This window comes from Pleurodeles waltl, chromosome 9, assembly GCF_031143425.1.
Source record: "Pleurodeles waltl isolate 20211129_DDA chromosome 9, aPleWal1.hap1.20221129, whole genome shotgun sequence".
NCBI classification, from domain to species: Eukaryota; Metazoa; Chordata; class Amphibia; order Caudata; family Salamandridae; genus Pleurodeles; species Pleurodeles waltl.
The window spans coordinates 1188774707-1188799345 of record NC_090448.1 but is presented as its reverse complement, the minus strand read 5'-3'; the positions used below and the strand labels follow the sequence as shown (position 1 = coordinate 1188799345).

General features: G+C 51.2%; 1 protein-coding gene across 1 annotated transcript in view; it reads right to left on the bottom strand.

Moving 5' to 3' along the window:
- The window catches only part of TTC6 (tetratricopeptide repeat domain 6), a 475627-nt gene that overhangs the window by 225043 nt on the left and 225945 nt on the right, over positions 1 to 24639 (bottom strand). Inside the window, exons 17-19 of the mRNA XM_069207716.1 lie at positions 23728 to 23897; positions 9593 to 9713; positions 8514 to 8664 (exon numbers count right to left, since the gene is read on the bottom strand). Coding sequence (XP_069063817.1) covers positions 8514 to 8664; positions 9593 to 9713; positions 23728 to 23897 — 442 coding nt within the window. The remainder of the gene's footprint in view (positions 1 to 8513; positions 8665 to 9592; positions 9714 to 23727; positions 23898 to 24639) is intronic.

The following is a 24639-nucleotide window of genomic DNA, read 5'->3' as shown; positions in this document are numbered from 1 at the left end:
TGAGTTACGAGTACAGTACAGATCCCAGCAGTGAGGTCTGGGGAGCAGTGAGTTACGAGTACTGTAGAGATGCTAGCAGTGAGGTCTGGGGAGCAGTGAGAGCAGTGAGTAACGAGTACTGTACAGATGCCAGCAGTGAGGTCTGGGGAGCAGTGAGAGCAGTGAGTTACGAGTACTGTACAGATCCCAGCAGTGAGGTCTGGGCAGCAGTGTGAGCAGTGAGTTACGAGTACTGTACAGATCCCAGCAGTGAGGTCTGGGCAGCAGTGAGAGCAGTGAGTTACGAGTACTGTAGAGATGCTAGCAGTAAGGTCTGGGGGGCAGTGAGTTACGAGTACTGTACAGATCCCAGCAGTGAGGTCTGGGGAGCAGTGAGAGCAGTGAGTCACGAGTACTGTACAGATGCCAGCAGTAGGGTCTGGGCAGCAGTGAGAGCAGTGAGTCACGAGTACTGTACAGATGCCAGCAGTAGGGTTTGGCAGCAGTGAGAGCAGTGAGTCACGAGTACTGTACAGATCCCAGCAGTGAGGTCTGGGGAGCAGTGAGAGCAGTGAGTTACGAGTACTGTACAGATCCCAGCAGTGAGGTCTGGGCAGCAGTGAGAGCAGTGAGTTACGAGTACTGTACAGATCCCAGCAGTGAGGTCTGGGCAGCAGTGAGAGCAGTGAGTCACGAGTACTGTACAGATGCCAGCAGTAGGGTCTGGGCAGCAGTGAGAGCAGTGAGTAACGAGTACTGTACAGATCCCAGCAGTGAGGTCTGGGGGGCAGTGAGAGCAGTGAGTTACGAGTACTGTACAGATGCCAGCAGTAGGGTCTGGGCAGCAGTGAGAGCAGTGAGTTACGAGTACTGTACAGATGCCAGCAGTAGGGTCTGGGCAGCAGTGAGAGCAGTGAGTAACGAGTACTGTACAGATGCCAGCAGTGAGGTCTGGGCAGCAGTGAGAGCAGTGAGTTACGAGTACTGTACAGAAGCCAGCAGTAGGGTCTGGGCAGCAGTGAGAGCAGTGAGTTACGAGTACTGTACAGATCCCAGCAGTGAGGTCTGGGGAGCAGTGAGAGCAGTGAGTTACGAGTACTGTAGAGATGCTAGCAGTGAGGTCTGGGGAGCAGTGAGAGCAGTGAGTAACGAGTACTGTACAGATGCCAGCAGTGAGGTCTGGGGAGCAGTGAGAGCAGTGAGTTACGAGTACTGTACAGATCCCAGCAGTGAGGTCTGGGCAGCAGTGTGAGCAGTGAGTTACGAGTACTGTACAGATCCCAGCAGTGAGGTCTGGGCAGCAGTGAGAGCAGTGAGTTACGAGTACTGTAGAAATGCTAGCAGTAAGGTCTGGGGGGCAGTGAGAGCAGTGAGTTACGAGTACTGTACAGATGCCAGCAGTGAGGTCTGGGCAGCAGTGAGAGCAGTGAGTTACGAGTACTGTACAGATGCCAGCAGTAGGGTCTGGGCAGCAGTGAGAGCAGTAAGTTACGAGTACCGTACAGATGCCAGCAGTAGGGTCTGGGCAGCAGTGAGAGCAGTGAGTAACGAGTACTGTACAGATGCCAGCACAGCAGTGAGGTCTGGGGAGCAGTGAGTTACGAGTACTGTACAGATGCTAGCAGTGAGGTCTGGCAGCAGTGAGAGCAGTGAGTTATGAGTACTGTACAGATGCTAGCAGTGAGGTCTGGCAGCAGTGAGAGCAGTGAGTTATGAGTACTGTACAGATGCTAGCAGTGAGGTCTGGCAGCAGTGAGAGCAGTGAGTTACGAGTACTGTACAGATGCCAGCAGTGAGGTCTGGGGGCAGTGAGAGCAGTGAGTTACGAGTACTGTACAGATGCCAGCAGTAGGGTCTGGGGAGCAGTGAGTTACGAGTACTGTACAGATGCCAGCAGTAGGGTCTGGGGGGCAGTGAGAGCAGTGAGTTACGAGTACTGTACAGATCCCAGCAGTGAGGTCTGGGGAACAGTGAGAGCAGTGAGTTACGAGTACTGTAGAGATGCCAGCAGTGAGGTCTGGGGGGCAGTGAGAGCAGTGAGTTACGAGTACTGTACAGACGCCAGCAGTGAGGTCTGGGGGGCAGTGAGAGCAGTGAGTCACGAGTACTGTACAGATCCCAGCAGTGAGGTCTGGGGAGCAGTGAGAGCAGTGAGTTACGAGTACTGTAGAGATGCCAGCAGTGAGGTCTGGGGGGCAGTGAGAGCAGTGAGTTACGAGTACTGTACAGACGCCAGCAGTAGGGTCTGGGCAGCAGTGAGAGCAGTGAGTCACGAGTACTGTACAGAAGCCAGCTGTAGGGTCTGGGCAGCAGTGAGAGCAGTGAGTTACGAGTACTTTACAGATGCCAGCAGTGAGGTCTGGGGAGCAGTGAGAGCAGTGAGTTACGAGTACTGTACAGATCCCAGCAGTGAGGTCTGGGCAGCAGTGAGAGCAGTGAGTAACGAGTACTGTACAGATGCCAGCAGTGAGGTATGGGAGCAGTGAGTTACAAGTACTGTATAGATGCCAGCAGTAGGGTCTGGGCAGCAGTGAGAGCAGTGAGTTACGAGTACTGTACAGAAGCCAGCAGTGAGGTCTGGGCAGCAGTGATAGCAGTGAGTAACGAGTACTGTACAGATGCCAGCAGTAGGGTCTGGGGAGCAGTGAGTTACGAGTACTGTACAGAAGCCAGCAGTGAGGTCTGGGAGCAGTGAGAGCAGTGAGTTATGAGTACTGTACAGATCCCAGCAGTGAGGTCTGGGCAGCAGTGAGAGCAGTGAGTCACGAGTACTGTGCAGAAGCCAGCAGTGAGGTCTGGGAGCAGTGAGAGCAGTGAGTTATGAGTACTGTACAGATCCCAGCAGTGAGGTCTGGGCAGCAGTGTGAGCAGTGAGTCACAAGTACTGTACAGATGCCAGCAGTGAGGTCTGGGGAGCAGTGAGTTACGAGTACTGTACAGATCCCAGCAGTGAGGTCTGGGGAGCAGTGAGAGCAGTGAGTCACGAGTACTGTACAGATCCCAGCAGTGAGGTCTGGGCAGCAGTGAGAGCAGTCAGTCACGAGTACTGTACAGATCCCAGCAGTGAGGTCTGGGCAGCAGTGAGTTACGAGTACTGTACAGATCCCAGCAGTAGGGTCTGGGCAGCAGTGAGAGCTGTGAGTTACGAGTACTGTACAGATCCCAGCAGTGAGGTCTGGGCAGCAGTGAGAGCAGTGAGTTACGAGTACTGTACAGATGCCAGCAGTGAGGTCTGGGGGGCAGTGAGAGCAGTGAGTTACGAGTACTGTACAGATGCCAGCAGTAGGGTCTGGGGAGCAGTGAGTTACGAGTACTGTACAGATGCCAGCAGTAGGGTCTGGGGGGCAGTGAGAGCAGTGAGTTACGAGTACTGTACAGATGCCAGCAGTGAGGTCTGGGCAGCAGTGAGAGCAGTGAGTTACGAGTACTGTACAGATGCCAGCAGTGAGGTCTGCGGGGCAGTGAGAGCAGTGAGTTACGAGTACTGTACAGATGCCAGCAGTAGGGTCTGGGGAGCAGTGAGTTACGAGTACTGTACAGATGCCAGCAGTAGGGTCTGGGGAGCAGTGAGAGCAGTGAGTTACGAGTACTGTACAGAAGCCAGCAGTGAGGTCTAGGCAGCAGTGAGAGCAGTCAGTCACGAGTACTGTACAGATCCCAGCAGTGAGGTCTGGGCAGCAGTGAGAGCAGTGAGTTACGAGTACTGTAGAGATGCCAGCAGTGAGGTCTGGGGGGCAGTGAGAGTAGTGAGTTACGAGTACTGTAGAGTAGCCAGCAGTGAGGTCTGGGGGGCAGTGAGAGCAGTGAGTTACGAGTACTTTACAGACGCCAGCAGTGAGGTCTGGGGGGCAGTGAGAGCAGTGAGTTACGAGTACTGTACAGATGCCAGCAGTGAGGTCTGGGCAGCAGTGAGAGCAGTGAGTTACGAGTACTGTACAGATGCCAGCAGTGAGGTCTGGGCAGCAGTGAGAGCAGTGAGTCACGAGTACTGTACAGATGCCAGCAGTAGGGTCTGGGCAGCAGTGAGAGCAGTGAGTTACGAGTACTGTACAGATCCCAGCAGTGAGGTGTGGGCAGCAGTGAGAGCAGTGAGTTACGAGTACTGTACAGATGCCAGCAGTAGGGTCTGGGGAGCAGTGAGAGCAGTGAGTTACGAGTACTGTACAGATGCCAGCAGTGAGGTCTGGGCAGCAGTGAGAGCAGTGAGTTACGAGTACTATACAGATACCAGCAGTGAGGTCTGGGGAGCAGTGAGAGCAGTGAGTCACGAGTACTGTACAGATGCCAGCAGTGAGGTCTGGGGAGCAGTGAGAGCAGTGAGTCACGAGTACTGTACAGATGCCAGCAGTAGGGTCTGGGCAGCAGTGAGAGCAGTGAGTAACGAGTACTGTACAGATGCCAGCAGTAGGGTCTGGGCAGCAGTGAGAGCAGTGAGTAACGAGTACTGTACAGATGCCAGTAGTGAGGTCTGGGCAGCAGTGAGAGCAGTGAGTTACGAGTACTGTACAGATGCCAGCAGTAGGGTCTGGGGAGCAGTGAGTTACAAGTACTGTACAGAAGCCAGCAGTGAGGTCTGGGGAGCAGTGAGAGCAGTGAGTTACGAGTACTGTACAGATGCCAGCAGTAGGGTCTGGCAGCAGTGAGAGCAGTGAGTTACGAGTACTGTACAGATGCCAGCAGTTAGGTCTGGGGAGCAGTGAGAGCAGTGAGTTACGAGTACTGTACAGATCCCAGCAGTGAGGTCTGGGGAGCAGTGAGAGCAGTGAGTCACGAGTACTGTACAGATGCCAGCAGTAGGGTCTGGGCAGCAGTGAGAGCAGTGAGTCACGAGTACTGTACAGATGCCAGCAGTAGGGTTTGGCAGCAGTGAGAGCAGTGAGTCAGGAGTACTGTACAGATCCCAGCAGTGAGGTCTGGGGAGCAGTGAGAGCAGTGAGTTACGAGTACTGTACAGATCCCAGCAGTGAGGTCTGGGCAGCAGTGAGAGCAGTGAGTTACGAGTACTGTACAGATCCCAGCAGTGAGGTCTGGGCAGCAGTGAGAGCAGTGAGTCACGAGTACTGTACAGATGCCAGCAGTAGGGTCTGGGCAGCAGTGAGAGCAGTGAGTAACGAGTACTGTACAGATCCCAGCAGTGAGGTCTGGGCAGCAGTGAGAGCAGTGAGTTACGAGTACTGTACAGAAGCCAGCAGTAGGGTCTGGGCAGCAGTGAGAGCAGTGAGTTACGAGTACTGTACAGATCCCAGCAGTGAGGTCTGGGGAGCAGTGAGTTACGAGTACTGTAGAGATGCTAGCAGTGAGGTCTGGGGAGCAGTGAGAGCAGTGAGTAACGAGTACTGTACAGATGCCAGCAGTGAGGTCTGGGGAGCAGTGAGAGCAGTGAGTTACGAGTACTGTACAGATCCCAGCAGTGAGGTCTGGGCAGCAGTGTGAGCAGTGAGTTACGAGTACTGTACAGATCCCAGCAGTGAGAGCAGTGAGTTACGAGTACTGTAGAGATGCTAGCAGTAAGGTCTGGGGGGCAGTGAGAGCAGTGAGTTACGAGTACTGTACAGATCCCAGCAGTGAGGTCTGGGGAGCAGTGAGAGCAGTGAGTCACGAGTACTGTACAGATGCCAGCAGTAGGGTCTGGGCAGCAGTGAGAGCAGTGAGTCACGAGTACTGTACAGATGCCAGCAGTAGGGTTTGGCAGCAGTGAGAGCAGTGAGTCACGAGTACTGTACAGATCCCAGCAGTGAGGTCTGGGGAGCAGTGAGTTACGAGTACTGTACAGATCCCAGCAGTGAGGTCTGGGCAGCAGTCAGAGCAGTGAGTTACGAGTACTGTACAGATCCCAGCAGTGAGGTCTGGGCAGCAGTGAGAGCAGTGAGTCACGAGTACTGTACAGATGCCAGCAGTAGGGTCTGGGCAGCAGTGAGAGCAGTGAGTAACGAGTACTGTACAGATCCCAGCAGTGAGGTCTGGGGGGCAGTGAGAGCAGTGAGTTACGAGTACTGTACAGATGCCAGCAGTAGGGTCTGGGCAGCAGTGAGAGCAGTGAGTTACGAGTACTGTACAGATGCCAGCAGTAGGGTCTGGGCAGCAGTGAGAGCAGTGAGTAACGAGTACTGTACAGATGCCAGCAGTGAGGTCTGGGCAGCAGTGAGAGCAGTGAGTTACGAGTACTGTACAGAAGCCAGCAGTAGGGTCTGGGCAGCAGTGAGAGCAGTGAGTTACGAGTACTGTACAGATCCCAGCAGTGAGGTCTGGGGAGCAGTGAGAGCAGTGAGTTACGAGTACTGTAGAGATGCTAGCAGTGAGGTCTGGGGAGCAGTGAGAGCAGTGAGTAACGAGTACTGTACAGATGCCAGCAGTGAGGTCTGGGGAGCAGTGAGAGCAGTGAGTTACGAGTACTGTACAGATCCCAGCAGTGAGGTCTGGGCAGCAGTGTGAGCAGTGAGTTACGAGTACTGTACAGATCCCAGCAGTGAGGTCTGGGCAGCAGTGAGAGCAGTGAGTTACGAGTACTGTAGAAATGCTAGCAGTAAGGTCTGGGGGGCAGTGAGAGCAGTGAGTTACGAGTACTGTACAGATGCCAGCAGTGAGGTCTGGGCAGCAGTGAGAGCAGTGAGTTACGAGTACTGTACAGATGCCAGCAGTAGGGTCTGGGCAGCAGTTAGAGCAGTAAGTTACGAGTACTGTACAGATGCCAGCAGTAGGGTCTGGGCAGCAGTGAGAGCAGTGAGTAACGAGTACTGTACAGATGCCAGCACAGCAGTGAGGTCTGGGGAGCAGTGAGTTACGAGTACTGTACAGATGCTAGCAGTGAGGTCTGGCAGCAGTGAGAGCAGTGAGTTATGAGTACTGTACAGATGCTAGCAGTGAGGTCTGGCAGCAGTGAGAGCAGTGAGTTATGAGTACTGTACAGATGCTAGCAGTGAGGTCTGGCAGCAGTGAGAGCAGTGAGTTACGAGTACTGTACAGATGCCAGCAGTGAGGTCTGGGGGGCAGTGAGAGCAGTGAGTTAGGAGTACTGTACAGATGCCAGCAGTAGGGTCTGGGGAGCAGTGAGTTACGAGTACTGTACAGATGCCAGCAGTAGGGTCTGGGGGGCAGTGAGAGCAGTGAGTTACGAGTACTGTACAGATCCCAGCAGTGAGGTCTGGGGAACAGTGAGAGCAGTGAGTTACGAGTACTGTAGAGATGCCAGCAGTGAGGTCTGGGGGGCAGTGAGAGCAGTGAGTTACGAGTACTGTACAGACGCCAGCAGTGAGGTCTGGGGGGCAGTGAGAGCAGTGAGTCACGAGTACTGTACAGATCCCAGCAGTGAGGTCTGGGGAGCAGTGAGAGCAGTGAGTTACGAGTACTGTAGAGATGCCAGCAGTGAGGTCTGGGGGGCAGTGAGAGCAGTGAGTTACGAGTACTGTACAGACGCCAGCAGTAGGGTCTGGGCAGCAGTGAGAGCAGTGAGTCACGAGTACTGTACAGAAGCCAGCTGTAGGGTCTGGGCAGCAGTGAGAGCAGTGAGTTACGAGTACTTTACAGATGCCAGCAGTGAGGTCTGGGGAGCAGTAAGAGCAGTGAGTTACGAGTACTGTACAGATCCCAGCAGTGAGGTCTGGGCAGCAGTGAGAGCAGTGAGTAACGAGTACTGTACAGATGCCAGCAGTGAGGTATGGGAGCAGTGAGTTACAAGTACTGTACAGATGCCAGCAGTAGGGTCTGGGCAGCAGTGAGAGCAGTGAGTTACGAGTACTGTACAGAAGCCAGCAGTGAGGTCTGGGCAGCAGTGAGAGCAGTGAGTAACGAGTACTGTACAGATGCCAGCAGTAGGGTCTGGGGAGCAGTGAGTTACGAGTACTGTACAGAAGCCAGCAGTGAGGTCTGGGAGCAGTGAGAGCAGTGAGTTATGAGTACTGTACAGATCCCAGCAGTGAGGTCTGGGCAGCAGTGAGAGCAGTGAGTCACGAGTACTGTACAGAAGCCAGCAGTGAGGTCTGGGAGCAGTGAGAGCAGTGAGTTATGAGTACTGTACAGATCCCAGCAGTGAGGTCTGGGCAGCAGTGTGAGCAGTGAGTCACGAGTACTGTACAGATGCCAGCAGTGAGGTCTGGGGAGCAGTGAGTTACGAGTACTGTACAGATCCCAGCAGTGAGGTCTGGGGAGCAGTGAGAGCAGTGAGTCACGAGTACTGTACAGATCCCAGCAGTGAGGTCTGGGCAGCAGTGAGAGCAGTCAGTCACGAGTACTGTACAGATCCCAGCAGTGAGGTCTGGGCAGCAGTGAGTTACGAGTACTGTACAGATCCCAGCAGTAGGGTCTGGGCAGCAGTGAGAGCTGTGAGTTACGAGTACTGTACAGATCCCAGCAGTGAGGTCTGGGCAGCAGTGAGAGCAGTGAGTCACGAGTACTGTACAAATGCCAGCAGTGAGGTCTGGGGGGCAGTGAGTTGAGACTACAGGACATAAGCAGTGAGTTTTGAGAACAAGAGCAACGAGTACGTGAGACAGCCGCGCAGTGTTTGAGGAGGCTGGGGTAGTAAAGGCAGGAGGTACCTTATGGTAAGTCTGCGCCCTGCACAGGTACGCGCGGGTGCTGGTGGGATCCACCTGGATGGCCGTGGAGAAGTGACGAATAGCCTTGTAGTAGTTGTCTTGGTGCAGAAAGCAGATGAGGCCTATGTTCACATAGGCCAAGGCCATCGTCCTAGAATCAGAAGAGGGAGAGGTAAACTTGCTTAAAATACTCATCACGAGCATAAAGCCCTTGCATCCCACCAACATGTCACAGCCACCAACCTCTTCCTCTGCTTCACCAACTCTGACACATTTTATCAAAAACACCCAACACAACCATTGTTTCTTGCACTCACTCCAGCCCCTCTCATTCACACCTGAACTACCCAGCCCATTATTCTCTTCCTCCACCACCCTCAAACTCCACCTCGTACCACATCCATACTGCTCCGACTCATGTATCCACCCAACCATCTCTGTCTCTGCCTGCTCATACTCCTCCCAGCAGATCACACCCCACCACACCTACCCTTAACCCACCACCCACGCTTTATCCACCCACTCCAGTCATTCCTCTTTGTGCCTCACTTACAACTGTGGTCCCTATGCCTATATAATGCACAAACCATAATCTCTCTTCACACACTGCACTCCCCTTCACTGCATCAACGAATGGTCCCTCTGCACCCCACGCCCCATTACACCCCCTCTTACTGAAGCTACCCCAACTCAAAGATTTCTCCCTAACTCTTCCTGATGGCACTGCACCCCATAATACCATACTGCATTCAAGCCACCCCAACTTAAGGTCTCTCACAAGCAATTTCTGATCCGACGCCACCACATTACAGACCTGTTTCTCGATCCCTCCCTCTCTCTGGTAGCTCCTGTTCAACCGCTCACCACATCTAGTTGGTCTGAGGCAGCAGAAACCGTAAACACTTCATCCTCACCATGAACCCATTGCACATGCACGTGTACGAGTGTCCACACAGGCAGTAATGGGAAGATGCCCTAGGCCACCCTTCTCCAACCTAGTGTGGATCTCTCTGTGAATGCCCGGGCGGAGAACAACCGGTGCCCTCGGCTAGGACAGTACCCTAGGCTCGGTATCTCACCTGTCCAGCTCAAGCACGCTCTCAAAGTCACAGATGGCCTCGTCCCACAAACGCAGATCGGCGTAAAGAATCCCACGGTGGAGGAACGAGTTGAGATTCTCAAAGCCGTCGTTAATCAGGACTGAAAGACAGAAGGACATGAAAACTGAATATGGGGCTCTGAGCAGAGAGGAAAGCAGTTGGCACATCATCACATGGGGCAGATCTTAAGCTCAAAGTGCAAAGATAAAAGTTAGGTGCCTGCCTGCTGTCGTCCCAGAAGTACAATGTTGCGGCCTTTTCCTACACAGGATGCACTGCCTTGCCCTCTAGCTAGGGTCACATATTACTAATGCCCAGGTATACATACCCACGTTGCCCAAGGAAGAGGAAGGCACTGCTCGGGCTGCAGGTGACTTTCCAAGAGGGAGTCAGAATATTTAATGCCCAGAAGGTTTAGGTCATTGTGCGTTGTCTAAAGACATCTATAAGCTGAAGACTACACAAGCAAATGACAAAATACACAAGAGTATAAGGTAATCACAAGTAGGAGAAGTGCTGGGCACATCCTCCGACCTTGAGGTACTTCAAGTCTGAGAACTGAAAGGACAGCGGCAGCCAGTAGGTCCGCACTGGGAGGACTGGAGGAGTGGACCGCACGAGATGCAATGGACCTCATACTGAACCGGCTTATAAATACTTGGGATGCCCCAGCTGGCAAATACAATTTAAAGAGACTTTAATCTTGAGCAATTCCTGAGATCTTCGTTCCTATTTTTATGAATTATTGGGGCTTTTCTGATCTTACCCCAAGAGTAGGATTTGGGGATTGAGAACAAGGAGCAAGAGGCTCAGTTTTGAGAGGGGGATGAACCTGGCCTGGTCCATCCTAATGCACTAACAACCTTGCCTTGAGCACCGCCTCCACTGCGATTACTTGCCCTGCAGACCCTTGTGTTCACCTGCAAGCGGGAAAGCCACTGACTAAGCCCAGCACTCTGGCTTTTGTTTTATGGCATAAAGCATTAGTGTGTTTGGTGCACTCCTTCCTCAGTGAAATATTCAGATGGCTTTGGCACTTTATGTTTGTATATAGTGCAATCACAGTGTCAGAGCAAAGAGAGTGATGACGACTCCGGTGAGTCTGATCCCGAAGCAGGCAGGAAGTAGACTGTTTCATACATAAACAAGCCCGTCCCCAGTACTACATTGCGGCTCCTACTGTAGAACTGGCTGCCTGACATGGCTGAACACAGAGTAAGAAGAAGGCCTCATGGGCTTACGTTAGAGAGTCCCGGGGCTCCCAGATCCCATGGTGCGTTGTACTGGCAGTTGTCTCAGTGTCCGTTTTTTGACGAGTTTGTTGGGATGAATCCTAACTAAACTCCTGTAAACTAAGCATAGCCAGGGAGGTTGTTTTTAACATTCATGAAGATGCCTTCGAGGGAGGGCCGTGACTAGTACTATCACATGTTTTTCACTGTTCACCATAAACCTTAGAAGACACTGGCAATCTTACAACGTCTTCTCCCTACCGGCTCATGGTCATACAATGCAAGAAAGAGTCAAAACACTCTCTTTTAGTGACTATAATAACAAGCTCACAAAAGAACATTATTTGGAAGGATTTCTCAGAGCAGCATGACCTACACCAGAGTCAGCTCTCTTATCGCAATCAGGACAGTGGTGTCTTGTGAAAGCGTGGGCAGACCTCCACATGGCTGCTTCGCAGATATCCGTTTAGCCGGGCGGTAGAAGCTACTGGTGGAATGAGCCTGGGGGTTGCCTGGCAGCGGTTTATAACTAGCTGTTAGCAAATAAAAACACACAAAACAATCCAATGCACAACTGGTCGTCCACAGGAGGCAGGACCTGTGTGTTTATAGGATTATAGGTGAGAAACAATTGCTTATATTTAGGGAATTACTTGATGTTCTCTAAATAAAAGTGTGGCACAACCCTGACATCCAGTTATTGTAAAGAAGTTCAGCTAAAGAGTGATTGCTTGGTTGATATGAAATGTTAAAACTATATTCACAAGGAAAGATGAATGAGTTCTCAAAACTACCCTATTAGAATGAAAAATAGTGCAGGGCCCTGTTGCTGAAAGGGCCTGAATTACACTAAAACCATTTGTAGAAGTAATAGCAACTAAAAAGGCTGACTTAAATGACACATCCTGCAATAAAGCTTTGCAAGTAGGCTCAGATGGAGGGGCCATGAGTTTTGACAGTACCAAACTGAGGGGGTCATTCTGAGCCTGGCGGTCAGTGACCGCCAGGGTCACCGACCACGGGAGCACCGCCAACAGGCTGGCGGTGCTCCGTCGAGCATTCTGACCGCGGCGGTTCAGCCGCGGTCAGAAACGGAAAGTCGGCGGTCTCCCGCCGACTTTCCGCTGCTCGGGAGAATCCTCTACGGCGGCGGAGCGCGCTCTGCCGCCATGGGTATTCTGACACCCCCTACCGCCATCCTGTTCCTGGCGGGTCTCCCGCCAGGAACAGGATGGGGGTAGGGGGTGCCGCGGGGCCCCTGGGGGCCCCTGCAGTGCCCATGCCAATGGCATGGGCACTGCAGGGGCCCCCGTAAGAGGGCCCCACTGTGTATTTCAGTGTCTGCAATGCAGACACTGAAATACGCGACGGGTGCAAACTGCACCCGTCGCACATACCCACTCCGCCGGCTCCATTCGGAGCCGGCTTCCTCGTGGGGAGGGGTTTCCCACTGGGCTGGCGGGCGGCCTTCTGGCGGTTCCCGCGAGGCAGGCGGCTACCGCCGCCCGCCTCACTCGGAATCAGGCCCTGAGTTCCCAAAGAGGTGAAGGAGGTCTTGCAGGAAGAATAAAAACTTTCATTAGGCTTTCCATAAAGACTTCATTCACAGGAACCTTGGAAAAGGACACCTTATGAGAATCTTTTCTGTAAGCTATGATAGCAGAGAAGGATAAGTTACTTACCTGTAAATCCTAGTTCTCTTCCAGGGGTATCCTCATCAAAGTCATAAACATTGAATATTCCCGCCCTTGTGCGGGGACCCCGGAGCATATATAAAATATATACACATTATACATGTGTAACAAACAGTCATGCAGGCTATCATGTTAAAAACAGGCTAAAATGCTTTATTTCTATGAAGTTTTTTTTTTTTTTTTTTTTTAAATACTACAATAGAGCATAAATAAGTAGCCAAGCTCCTAAAACTAGGCTTGGGGAAGTAAGCAGTAGCAAACTCTAGTGAAAAAATAGAGAAAACTGCATTGAAAAACAATGAAGCATTCTTAGCCAATAGGCTGCATGTAGGTTAACACAGGAGAACCATAAAAACTTTGGCACTGTGCCTTTAAGACCCTGAGCACCTCCAGTATCCCACCATGCCTCAGGGGTGAAGGAAAGGTGACAGTTGGTTCACAGTTAGGTCAGTTCTTTTTACGGTGACAATTTGTATAATTGAATCAAAATACTGTCTGTCCTGCACTTCCAGTAGACGTGTGTCCGGGGAGGAGGGTGGGTTGTTTATGACTTTGATGAGGATACCCCTGGAAGAGAACTAGGATTTACAGGTAAGTAACTTATCCTTCTCTTCCAGGGGATCCTCATCAATAGTCATAAACATTGAATAGATTAGCAAGCCCATCCCTAAACCCAGCGGACTGTCCGATAGAAGTGCAGGAATAGACATGTCTTACGCAAATAAATTCCTTAGAGAGGCCTGCCCCACTTGGGCATCCGCTCTTGCATCTGAGTCTAAACAATAATGTCTTGTAAAAGTATGGACAGACTTCCATGTAGCAGCCTTACAAATCTCAGATATAGGAACATTGTTAAGGAGAGCAGCAGTAGCCGCTTTTCCCCTTGTGGAATGCGCTCTAGGCCGCGCTATCAATTGTCTATTAGCTAGCTGGTAAGTATTAACAATACAAGAGACTATCCATCTTGATATTGTTCGCTTAGATGCTGCTTCTCCTGTCCTTAAATGACCATAGTTCACAAACAAGCGGTTAGAGTGTCTAATTGATTTTGTCTTGTCCAGATAAAATTTCAGCACTCTTTTCAAGTCTAATGAGTGCAATGCTTTCTCAGCCGGAGTTTCCGGATTGGGAAAGAACGTCGGTAAAGTTATGGTCTGATTAATATGGAATTCTGACACCACCTTCGGAAGGAAAGATGGGTGAGTTCGTAGAACTACTCTATTGTCATGAAAAACCGTGTACGGTTCTTTTGCAGACAAGGCCTGGATCTCACTGACCCTCCTCGCTGAAGTAATGGCCACCAGAAAAGCCGTTTTCCACGTAAGGTGTTGTAAGGAGGCCTTATGGATAGGCTCGAAAGGAGGGCCCATAAGTTTTGCTAGGACTATGTTCAGTTCCCACGGAGGAGAAGGCCTCCGAATTGGCGGAAAAACTTTCTTCAAACCTTCTAAGAAATCCTTGACTACAGGTTTCGTAAAGAAGGATTCCTGAGAAGGTGACTTGCGATAGGCAGTAATAGCAGACAAATGTACCTTAATAGATGATACCTGCAGACCGGATTTCGCTAGGTGAAGCAAATAGGACAGTATGACGTCCTCCTGCGCCCGTATGGGATTATGGCCTTGCTGACAGCACCATATGTAGAATCTCTTCCACTTAAAAGCGTAGGAACGCCGCGTGGAAGGCCGTTTGGACTCTTTCAAGATGTTCATGCACTCCTGCGAGAGTCCTAGGTGCCCATACTGCAGGAATTCAGGAGCCATGCTGTTAAGCTCAGAGAGGGTAGGTTGGGATGCAGAATCCTGCCCTCCATTCTGCTCAGAAGATCCGGTCTGCACGGCAGCCTCCTGTGAGGTTTTTCCGACAGGTTGAGGAGATCCGTGTACCAGAATTGTCGAGGCCATTGTGGCGCTATAAGAATCATTCTGGTCCTGGATCCGTAAAGTTTGCTGATCACTGCCGGAATGAGGGGAATCGGAGGAAAAGCGTAAAGAAATGTCCCTGACCAGTCGATCAACAGGGCATTCCCTCGAGATCCTGGACGGTAGAACCTGGATGCGAAGTCTGGGCATTTCCTGTTTACATCGTCTGCGAAGAGGTCCAGTTGAGGCCGACCCCATTGCGCGAAGATGTATTCTGCGACTTCGTCGTGCAGGACCCAATTGTGAACGTCCTCCAGGTGTCTGCTTAGAAAGTCTGCTTCTACGTTCTGCTGACCTGGCAGGTGAACTGCTGTGATTGACATTCCTCTGGCCAGGAGCCAATGCCATATCGCTTGGGACTCTCGTGAAAGGGGTAGGGATCTCGTTCCCCCTTGTTTGTTCAAGTAATACATCGTGGTTGTATTGTCCGTCTGTATCAATAGAGTTTTCCCCTGAATTAGCGGTGTGAAAGACTTGAGAGCCAGATGGACCGCTCTGAGTTCTAGCAGATTGATGTGGTACTGCTTCTCCTTGTCTGACCACAGACCCTGCGCTTGAAAAGGACCCAGATGAGCCCCCCATCCCTGAAGAGACGCATCCGTTACCAGAGTGTCGGATGGAAGTACCTGGTGAAACGGAGCGCCCACTGACAGGTGAGGTCTGTGCATCCACCATCTCAATGACTGCAGTGCTACCTCCGGTAGCCGCATTGTGTCTTCCCAGCGACCTGTTCTTTGGCTCCAATTGGCCTCCAATGCCTCTTGGAGGGGTCTCATGTGGAGTCTGGCATTTGGGACAATAAAGATGCAAGATGCCATGGAGCCCAGTAGTGATGTCACCTGACGTGCCGTAGGTGCGCTGGCTCTCAACAGGTCCTGGCACTTCATGTTTATTGAGGACAGTCGTTCCTCCGAAGGATACACTTTTTGTAGTTCTGTGTTTATGATAGCTCCTAGGTAGTGAAGACTCTGCGTTGGAGTCAAGGTTGACTTCTGGTAATTGACCTGAAGACCTAGAGCTTCGCAAACTCCTAGTACAATGTCCCGATGGCTTCTCGCCTGCTCCGGAGAAGAAGCCTTTAGTAGCCAGTCGTCTAGGTATGGATATATGTATATCCTTTGTCTTCGTAGATGCGCCACCACCACTGCCATACATTTCGAGAAAACTCTTGGAGCAGACTTCAGGCCAAAGGGTAGAACCCTGAACTGGTAATGCTGTAACGCTACTCGAAAGCGCAGGAATTTTCGATGCTTTGGAGCTATTGGGATGTGGAAATACGCATCCTGCAGGTCGATGGAGCACATCCAGTCTCCCTGATGCAGTTGAGGGAAAATTTGGTGAAGCGCTAGCATTCTGAACTTCTGCTTTCTTATGTATTTGTTCAGCAGTCTTAGATCCAGGATTGGCCTGAAAACGCCCTCTTGATCCTTCTTTGCTACTAGAAAGTAACGGGAGTAGACCCCCTTTCCTCTGTGGGCAGGTGGAACCCTTTCTATGGCATTCTTTCTTAGGAGGGCGAGAGCCTCCTTGCGTAGCAAGGTGAGATGAGCCGGATTGTGTTTGGTTGGTGGCAAGTGTGGTGGAGGCTGCTTGAAAAGGAGAGAATAGCCATGTTCGACAATATTGAGCACCCATTTGTCTCTTGTGATAGAGTGCCACTCGTGAAGATGAACAATAATACTTCCCCCCACCGGAGTGGTGTACAGTGTCGAGGGAAGCGAGACTTCATTGCTTAGTGGGTGCTTTTGGAGTGGACTGTTGAGGTCTACTTGACCCTCGCTCCCTTGTGTTTCTTCGCTGAAACAGAGGGCGTCCCTGTCGTTGCTGAGACCTTTGCGACCAATGAGGGGTTTGAACCCTCTGTTGGAAAGGGCGTCTATCGTACGGTCTGTACCTCCGCCTGAAATCTTTCCTTCTTTCGAGGCCTACCGCCTTCATGGTATCCACCTCGGTCTTCATGCGGGCCATCTCTTCGTCTGCATGGGCAACGAATAGAGAATTCCCGGCAAATGGGAGATTCAGGATACGTTGTTGTGCCTCCTGTTTCAAGCCAGTGAGCCTCAGCCAGGAAGATCTCCTCGCACAGATACCATGTGCGTACCCATGAGCCGCCAAATCCGCCCCATCCGCTGCTGCGCTGATAACTTGGTTAGATACCAGGCATCCTTCCTGTAGAATCTCTTGGAAATCTTGCCTGTCTTCTCTGGGCAGTTTTTCTGTAAATCTACTGAGGGAATCCCACAGAGAACGATCGTACCTGCCCAGGAGCGCAGACGCACTAGAGACCTTCATTGCTGAAGCCGCTGTCCCGCACATCTTTCTTCCCAGAGAGTCTAAATGCCTGCTCTCTTTATCCGGGGGTACCGTGGATGAAGATGCCACCGAGTGGGTCTTTCGGGCGGCAGCTATGATCACGGAGTCTGGTGGCGGATCCTTCCTAAGGAATAAAGGGTCTTGCTCTGGAGCCTTGTACTTTTTAAGAATCCGAGCCGGGGCAGACTTAAGCGAGGCTGGGGCCAGAAAAGTGTCCATGGTCGGCTGCCACAAACCAGGCACTAGAGGCAGCAACTTTTTCGACGCTGATCTCTGTTGTAGCGTCTCAAAGATGATTGATGAGGAGGTAGACGGTTCTGGAACCTCTATATTGAGTTTCTGCGCTCCTCTTAGCAACACCTCGTTGAAAGTGGTTATGTCATCCACTGGAGAGACTCTAGCAGGTGGTGAATCTGTAAGAGTAGGTGAGTAACGCCCGACAGAAGAACCTGATGAAGACCAAGAGGGTGATCTTCTTGAGCGCTGCTGCGGGACGCTGTAGCCGAGCGCCTAGGCCTCGCGGTCGGCTGTCGAGGAGCTGAACGAGCCCGTTCTGCCCCGGCTGTCGGCGATGGCGTTCTTGGCGGGGAGGCAGTGGGTGAATACATTCGCGAATATTGCGAATCTGGGGAGGCCGCTGGTCTGTTGAGGCTCTCCAGCCATCTCGGAGATAGGTTGATGGGCGAGACATGCCCAGGAGATGCTCTTGACCGAGAAGAGTCGCTCGGTATGGAGACCACTGGAGACTGAGCCTTGTCTGGCGAGGGGCGATGTTCTGCTCCCTGTTGGACCGGTAAAACCTGCGTCGACGTCGATGGCTGTTTCGACGTCGAAGGACGCCCAGTCGGTTGGTCCTGCCTCGACGTTGATTGCCTCGACGTTGAGTGCCTTGACGTCGAACGGCGTTCCTTGGACCTCGACCTGCTCGCCGTCGTGTGCCTCGACGTGGAGCGATGGGAGGTTGACGGCGGATGTTTCTCGTGCCGTCGTGGAGATCTCGACGTCGTGTGTCCTGACGTCGGGGGGCGCACAGCCTTTGGCGGCGACCGGGCATGCCGGCGGTGGCTCGACGTCGATCGGCGGGCTGCCGTCGACGGAGACCTGCCCCTGCTCTGATGTTCCCTCGACGCCGTTCCCTTCGACGTCGGGTGCGTCGCCGTCGACGGCGATCTATGCCGGTGGGACGGTGGTAGCGACGACGTCGACGGTGAACAAACAGGTATTTTCCTACCTGTCGACGTCGACCGGGCCATTCTCTCCTGAGAATGGCGTTCTGGATGCCTGGGGAGTGAGGAGGACGATGTTCTTTTCCTCTCCTGAAGCCCATGAAGTCGGATCTTCTCTCTGTCTTTCAGAGTCCTCCTAGACATGTTCTTACAGTACTTACAAGTGTCAGGGCAGTGACTCTGAGGCAGGCATACTATGCACAGAGAGTGGGGATCTGACTGGGCCTTCTTCTTCCCACAAGCAGGGCATTTGACAAAAAGAGAAGGCATTTTTCTGTCAGAAAAAACCTTCCTAGCTCAGACAAAGATGTTACTTGTCGAGTGAAAAGTGAAAAAACGCTTTTTTAAATAATTTCTCTGAGGAAAACTCAGAAAAACTGAGAGCTCAATGCTCCAGGATCCTCTCAGAAGAAGCCGGAAAAAAGAACTGACCTAACTGTGAACCAACTGTCACCTTTCCTTCACCCCTGAGGCATGGTGGGATACTGGAGGTGCTCAGGGTCTTAAAGGCACAGTGCCAAAGTTTTTATGGTTCTCCTGTGTTAACCTACATGCAGCCTATTGGCTAAGAATGCTTCATTGTTTTTCAATGCAGTTTTCTCTATTTTTTCACTAGAGTTTGCTACTGCTTACTTCCCCAAGCCTAGTTTTAGGAGCTTGGCTACTTATTTATGCTCTATTGTAGTATTTAAAAAAAAAAAAAAAAAAAAAACTTCATAGAAATAAAGCATTTTAGCCTGTTTTTAACATGATAGCCTGCATGACTGTTTGTTACACATGTATAATGTGTATATATTTTATATATGCTCCGGGGTCCCCGCACAAGGGCGGGAATATTCAATGTTTATGACTTTGATGAGGATCCCCTGGAAGAGAATGGACGTTTACGGAGGAGAATTGAAACTTGGCTTGGCAGAAGAGCATAGGCAAATCCCTGGCCAGTTCATCTGCAGTGCTTTGCCCAGGGACTGGGGGAGTCTGGATGTGAAGTTTGAGCATTTTGCTTTTCCTGCGGTGGCAAACAGGTCTATAAGTGGAAAACCCCAGCGGTGGAGGTAGAAGAGTAGGATTTGGAGACTGAGTGTCCACTCATGGACTTGTTGGGGCATCCTGCTGAGCAGGTCTGCGCAATCATCGCGCACGTGGGTACGTGCTCAATGAGGAGATGGACATGGGGTGTATTATCCAGCGGCAAATGTCCTAGGCAAGAGCGGACAACTTCAGGGAGTCTTTACCACCCTACGACTGTCAGCAAAACCTGGCAATTATGTTGTCCTAACTATTATCACCTTGTGTTGGATACATATGAGGGGAGGAACGCTTTGAGGACTAGCTGGATGGCTAGCAACTCTGGGTGGTTGATGAGGAGACCCTATTGGCCAGGCGACCACAATCTTTGTACGGTTTGGACAGTTAACTCCTGTAAATACACCCCCAGCCAGTCAGAAAGGCGTCCGTTGTAATGGTCATCTGTGGCACTGTCGATCAACACTAGACCTTCCTAATGACCCCCTGCTTGTGACCAATGGCTGTGAGGCTTTCCTGCAACGGGCACATGTGTAACCTGCCATGTGGAATTATAGCAATGCAAGAGGCGCACAACTTGTCTGACCGCTACCTGGCGATGGGCAGAAGTACAGGAAGCAGCATCTGCAATGCTCGAACACTTGCTCCCCTGAGGAATGCTTTCCCGGTAAGAGAACTGAGTATGGATCTGAGAAGGGGTTGTATCCGTAGGAGATGGAGGTGGGGCTTGGCGGCATTGATGGTAGAGCCTAAGGTGTGAGAAGATGTATGGGAGCCTCGGTGTGCGCTAGGCCCTGCTGCTGCATTGATCAGCCAATCATCCAGGTAAAGGGATATGTTGATGCCGCTCTTTCTGAGGTGAGGGACTACCACGGCAGGACACTTTGTGAACACCCTGGGAGCAGTGGTTACTCCGAAGGGCAGCACTTTGAACTGACAATGCTGACAACTTGCCACAAACAGGAGGAACCATCAATGAGAAGGTTGGTTGGGGATGTGTAAGTAGATGTCCTTCAGGTCGAGGGCGATCATGAAGTCGTCGTGTTGTAGGAGAGGGCTGACATCCTAACAGCATTACATGTGAAAGTGTCCGGACACGATGTACGTATTGAGGGGCCTGAGGTCAAGTACAGGCAGAAGGAGTTGTCCACTTTTGGAATGAGGAATAATAGGAAGCATACCCCTTTGCCCGAGTGTTGAGGGGGCACGGATTCTATGGTCCCTTTGGTGAGTAGTGCACGCATAGCCTCTTGGAGCCAACAATTATATTCCAGGGTTAGTTTGTGTGTGGGGGGATGTGTGCTGGTGTTTGGATGAGTTCTAGACAGTATCCCTCTGTTACGATATCTAGAACCCACCTATCCAAAGTGTTTTCTGCCGATTAGGCAGCGGTGCTAAGTGGTCGTGGAGAAAAGGGTAACTGAGTCACTGTTTAGCAGATATGGCCCCCTTCGGGCCTGCGCCTTACCCCCTACCAGTGATACCCTTGAACCCTCCACGGTAGTAATCCGGAGAGGATATTTGCTGTTGTTGCTGTCTGGGGAAGGAGGTAAATGCTTCAGGAGTGGTGGCTTTGGCTCTGCCACAAAACTGGGTGCAGTGAAAGGTGCTATGAGCCGCAGGGTCTGCAAGGCACCCATGGTTTTGGCCGTTGCAGCATCCTTTTTAATCTTTTCCAGCATCTGGTCACCTTGCAGACCGAACTGATGCTCGTCATTGAAGGGCAATTTGATTAGATACTGCTGAACCTCTGGTTTAAAACCGGAAACATGTAGCCAGGCTGGGCAGAAGGATACTGGTATTGATGACTCGAGCTGCGGTGTGTGCTGCGTTCAAGGTGCGCCTAGGGTTGGTACTGGAGATAATTTTCCCTTCTGCTCCCAGCTCCTGACCTCTCTTCTTGTGCTCGTTCGGGAGCCGTTGCAACAAATCCTCTATCTCATCCCAGGGGGTAAGGTCAAGCAAGAGAGCAGCCCTACCGAGCTAGCGATACATCAGTGTGCCGCAGACTGGGCTGCTATCCTCTCCCCGCTGCATCAAGTTTCTTACTCTTCTGGTGCAGCCGGGTCCCTCGTGCCCTGTGAGTTTGCAGGCCTCCACGCAGTTCGCTCCCCTCGAGAATCAGGTGGCTGCTATCCCCGGATGTAAGGAGAGTCAGAGGGGGGAGCTGTGAATTTCTTGTCCAGGTTAGGCACAATGACATGCGCCGTAACTGGCTCCTTAAAGACGTCAGTGGTCGGTTTGAGCATCCCTTTAGCCATCGGAAGGTACTGCATGGATCTTTGCGTGGAAGATAGTATCTCCAAGAGGAAGTCATCCTACTCCGGCATCTCAACTTAAGCAGCTGCTCTTTGCAGCACTTCATGAAAGTATCATCAGGAGGGGACGCTTAGCCAGATATACGCCTGGGTCTGTGTCACCAGGGGGATCAACAGCATCATCATCCCATGGATCACCATGGGGCTGAGTGTTGTAAGGTGCATCATAGGGGTCAAAGGGATACCTAGGGCTATAGCACCACAAATCATAAAGCAAGAGAACTCTTAGGGCCCACTGGTAGTAGCAGGGGGGTTAGGCGTGGATGTGGTGAAGAGGGCCGGAGAGGAGGAGAGGAAGGGCGAGGTGGAGGGGGAGGTGGTACAGGAGGTGGAGGGGATGTGCTCTTATCGCGGCATCGAGGCTTCTTAGGCGCCGGGCCCAAGGGTAGATTAATGGCCTCCTCAAAAGTAATTTCATCTTTGAAGTGAAGGAGGTGTTTGCATGAAAAACAGGCTTAGCCAGGATTCACCCAATCCCAGACTGAATATGGATTTGCTGCTCTTGGCGCCACTGTCGGATAGGTTGCTCCTGATCCTGAGTCAGAGGATGCTGCTCTGGATGTCGGCTTTCTTGGAGCCAAGTGAGACTCCTAAAGCTTGGATGCTGAGATCGGCTTCAAGGAAGGTTATGAAGCCGAACAGTTTGCTGAGCTTGAAGGGTCTGCTGTGGTGCTGTGCCTTGATTCCAAACCATGCACTTCCATTGGCTCCAACTCGGTATCGCTGTGCAGGCCATAGCTGTGTCGCAGTGGCAGTGGCAGACTCAAGGTCTCATTCCTGGCCTGTGAGCTGTGTGCTCGACCCTCTGGGGGATGATGCTCGGCCTCTGAGTGGTGTTGAGGGATGGGAGGCGGGGCAACAGTACTCACTGCAGCTGTTTTGGTAGAAGGGCGTGGGTGGGTGGAGACTTATCGACAAGTCAGGCCGAGTCCTATTACCGCTTTGATAGCTGATTGCTGCCCCCGAAGACTCTGGCTGCTGCTTGGCCTCAATCTCCTGCTCTTCAAACAGGCGAGGGACGTCTTCATTACGGGTGCATTCTCTGGTGTCAAGAAATGGAACGAAGCCTGAACGTGCCACGCTCCATAAGGGGTGTTGAAAAGATTGAATGCAGAAACAAAAGAGAGACGACTCGAACATAAGGAGCCACTATAGATACAGTGTTTCTTCAATCGATAAGATACAGGAAACCGAAAGGGTCCGGCGAGAACACCACACTGCAAAGACCTGACCTCAAAGGAACACATTATAACCAAAAGATGGAGAAAAAACAATCTAACAATAGAGCCAGTGCTCATGTGCATTACCAACCATGTGATTATACCACGACTTGAAAGCCTTCTTTGAAGAAAAACACCTTGCACACGTCCGAGTCCAACACTAGATGGCAGTTGTATGCACATACCACAAACCACACATTTCTTCATGCTGTCAGCTGGTAAATAATCCTCTTCTGGAAAAAACTCACCCTACTAGAGGTAAGGCAGCTACCACAGCACGGCTCAGAAATGTCCCAATAACAGATATTTGTAAAGCTGGCACATGGACATCAGTTCATACATTCTGAAGACACTATTGTCTAGACTTACAAACACAAGCTGATGATAGAAGTGGCTAAGAAAGCCAGAGATACCTTTTTTTCAAATAGTTAGCATTCACTATCACAGAGTTTCTATGGATTACTGCTTGATTTTTCTAAAGCCTAACAGACACCTTTTACAAGGTTGTTTCTCTATTCTGGCGTTTATGACTGCCAATCGAAGAATCTACGATCACAGGGTGCAGAAGAAAATGTTACTTGTAGTCCTAGTTTTGCGTCCCAGGATTCTTTATTCAGCTCGGAAATTATCCACCTGTCTCACCATCTGGATCCAGTTGAGCGTTAAAATAACATTGAACATACTCTCACCATAAAAAGTAAATGGGATTGAGAGGCAACTGCCAGGACAATGCGACATGAGTCAGAGAGCTTCTGGAAACGTAAAGAGACAGGACTCATTTTCAACTTTCAATGTAAGCCTATCGACTGCACTCTGTTCTATATCCTGGGCAGGGTTTAGACCTCTGCGTACCTCACGAGATGCAATGCAGGCCTGAAGTGAGTTCTCAGGAGTACGGCAGTCCACATGCCAGAAACCATCCTGCCTTAGATAGGCTTCCAAAGGACACATTGACTTTGCACCTGTGGTTTTCATCCTATAGACAGATATCTCAAACTGGAGTGCTTGGGAGTTTGCACACCCAGCTGGGAATTATTCTAGCTTTTATGAGTATCAATGAATATCCTATGATGCGGACATCAGTTTTCACATCACAGAGTCTGAAAATTCTGCTGAACCTAAAATAAACAAAGGTGTTGCTGCAGGCATTACGTCCTGAGTACCTGAGATGCTGAAGTCTTGCAGTGCCCTCCGGGGGTGCATCTTGCGCAATAAGCAGCCCCTGTAGTAGAAGGCCAGCCAGTTCATGGGATCCAGGTGAACGGCAGCAGAGAAGTCCTCGACAGCGTCCACATAGCGTGATTGCTTCATGCAGGCCCTGCCCCTGTAGATCCTGTTGAAGGAAAGAAGACCAGCATCACAGGCGGGGTTGAATATCACTCCTATGCTGAGGTTCTATGTTGACACCTTTACTGACTCACACGAGGGGTCCTCTTAGGAATGCCTAGCACAGGAAGTCACTTCTGTGACTTTCACCCGAGTGCCCCGATGGCCTCTGTCGTAAGAGAATGGATGCACTAGATACCATTAGTTACACGAGGGCTAGAGAACAGCAACAATCTATCAAAGTTTAAAAATGACACCCTGTCTGCAACATAAGTTGTACCATCTTCAATGCAACAGGGAGCTGACCAGGTTGCTGACCTGAACACTGACTACCTAAGCTGAGGAAGACCACTGCCAGATGTTGTATGGTCATTGACCGGTTGCTGCTTTCTGAGCCATGGTGTACCAAGGAGTTTAGAGCTGGGAAGCCCTTGTGAAGGAGTCAGTTGAGTGCGAATTACTAAGGTTCCAGAATCAGAGAAGAGATCTCCAGAAGAACCCAACCAGGATCAGGTAAGCTAAACTCGGCACATCAAAATTAAATAAAGCAGTCATTGAAAGAACAAATTTAGACATCCATAAAAAAGAAAGGCATTGTCCTCACATTTGGAAACGTAACAACTGAAGTACAAAGAGATGTGGCCCAGCTGCTCGAGCTGCTAATTTGGAACCTGGGGATCCAGTTTTTTTCCTGGGCCCCACGTCTAGTTCCAGCTCAGTGAGATTCTAGACTGATCACTTATTCTCCC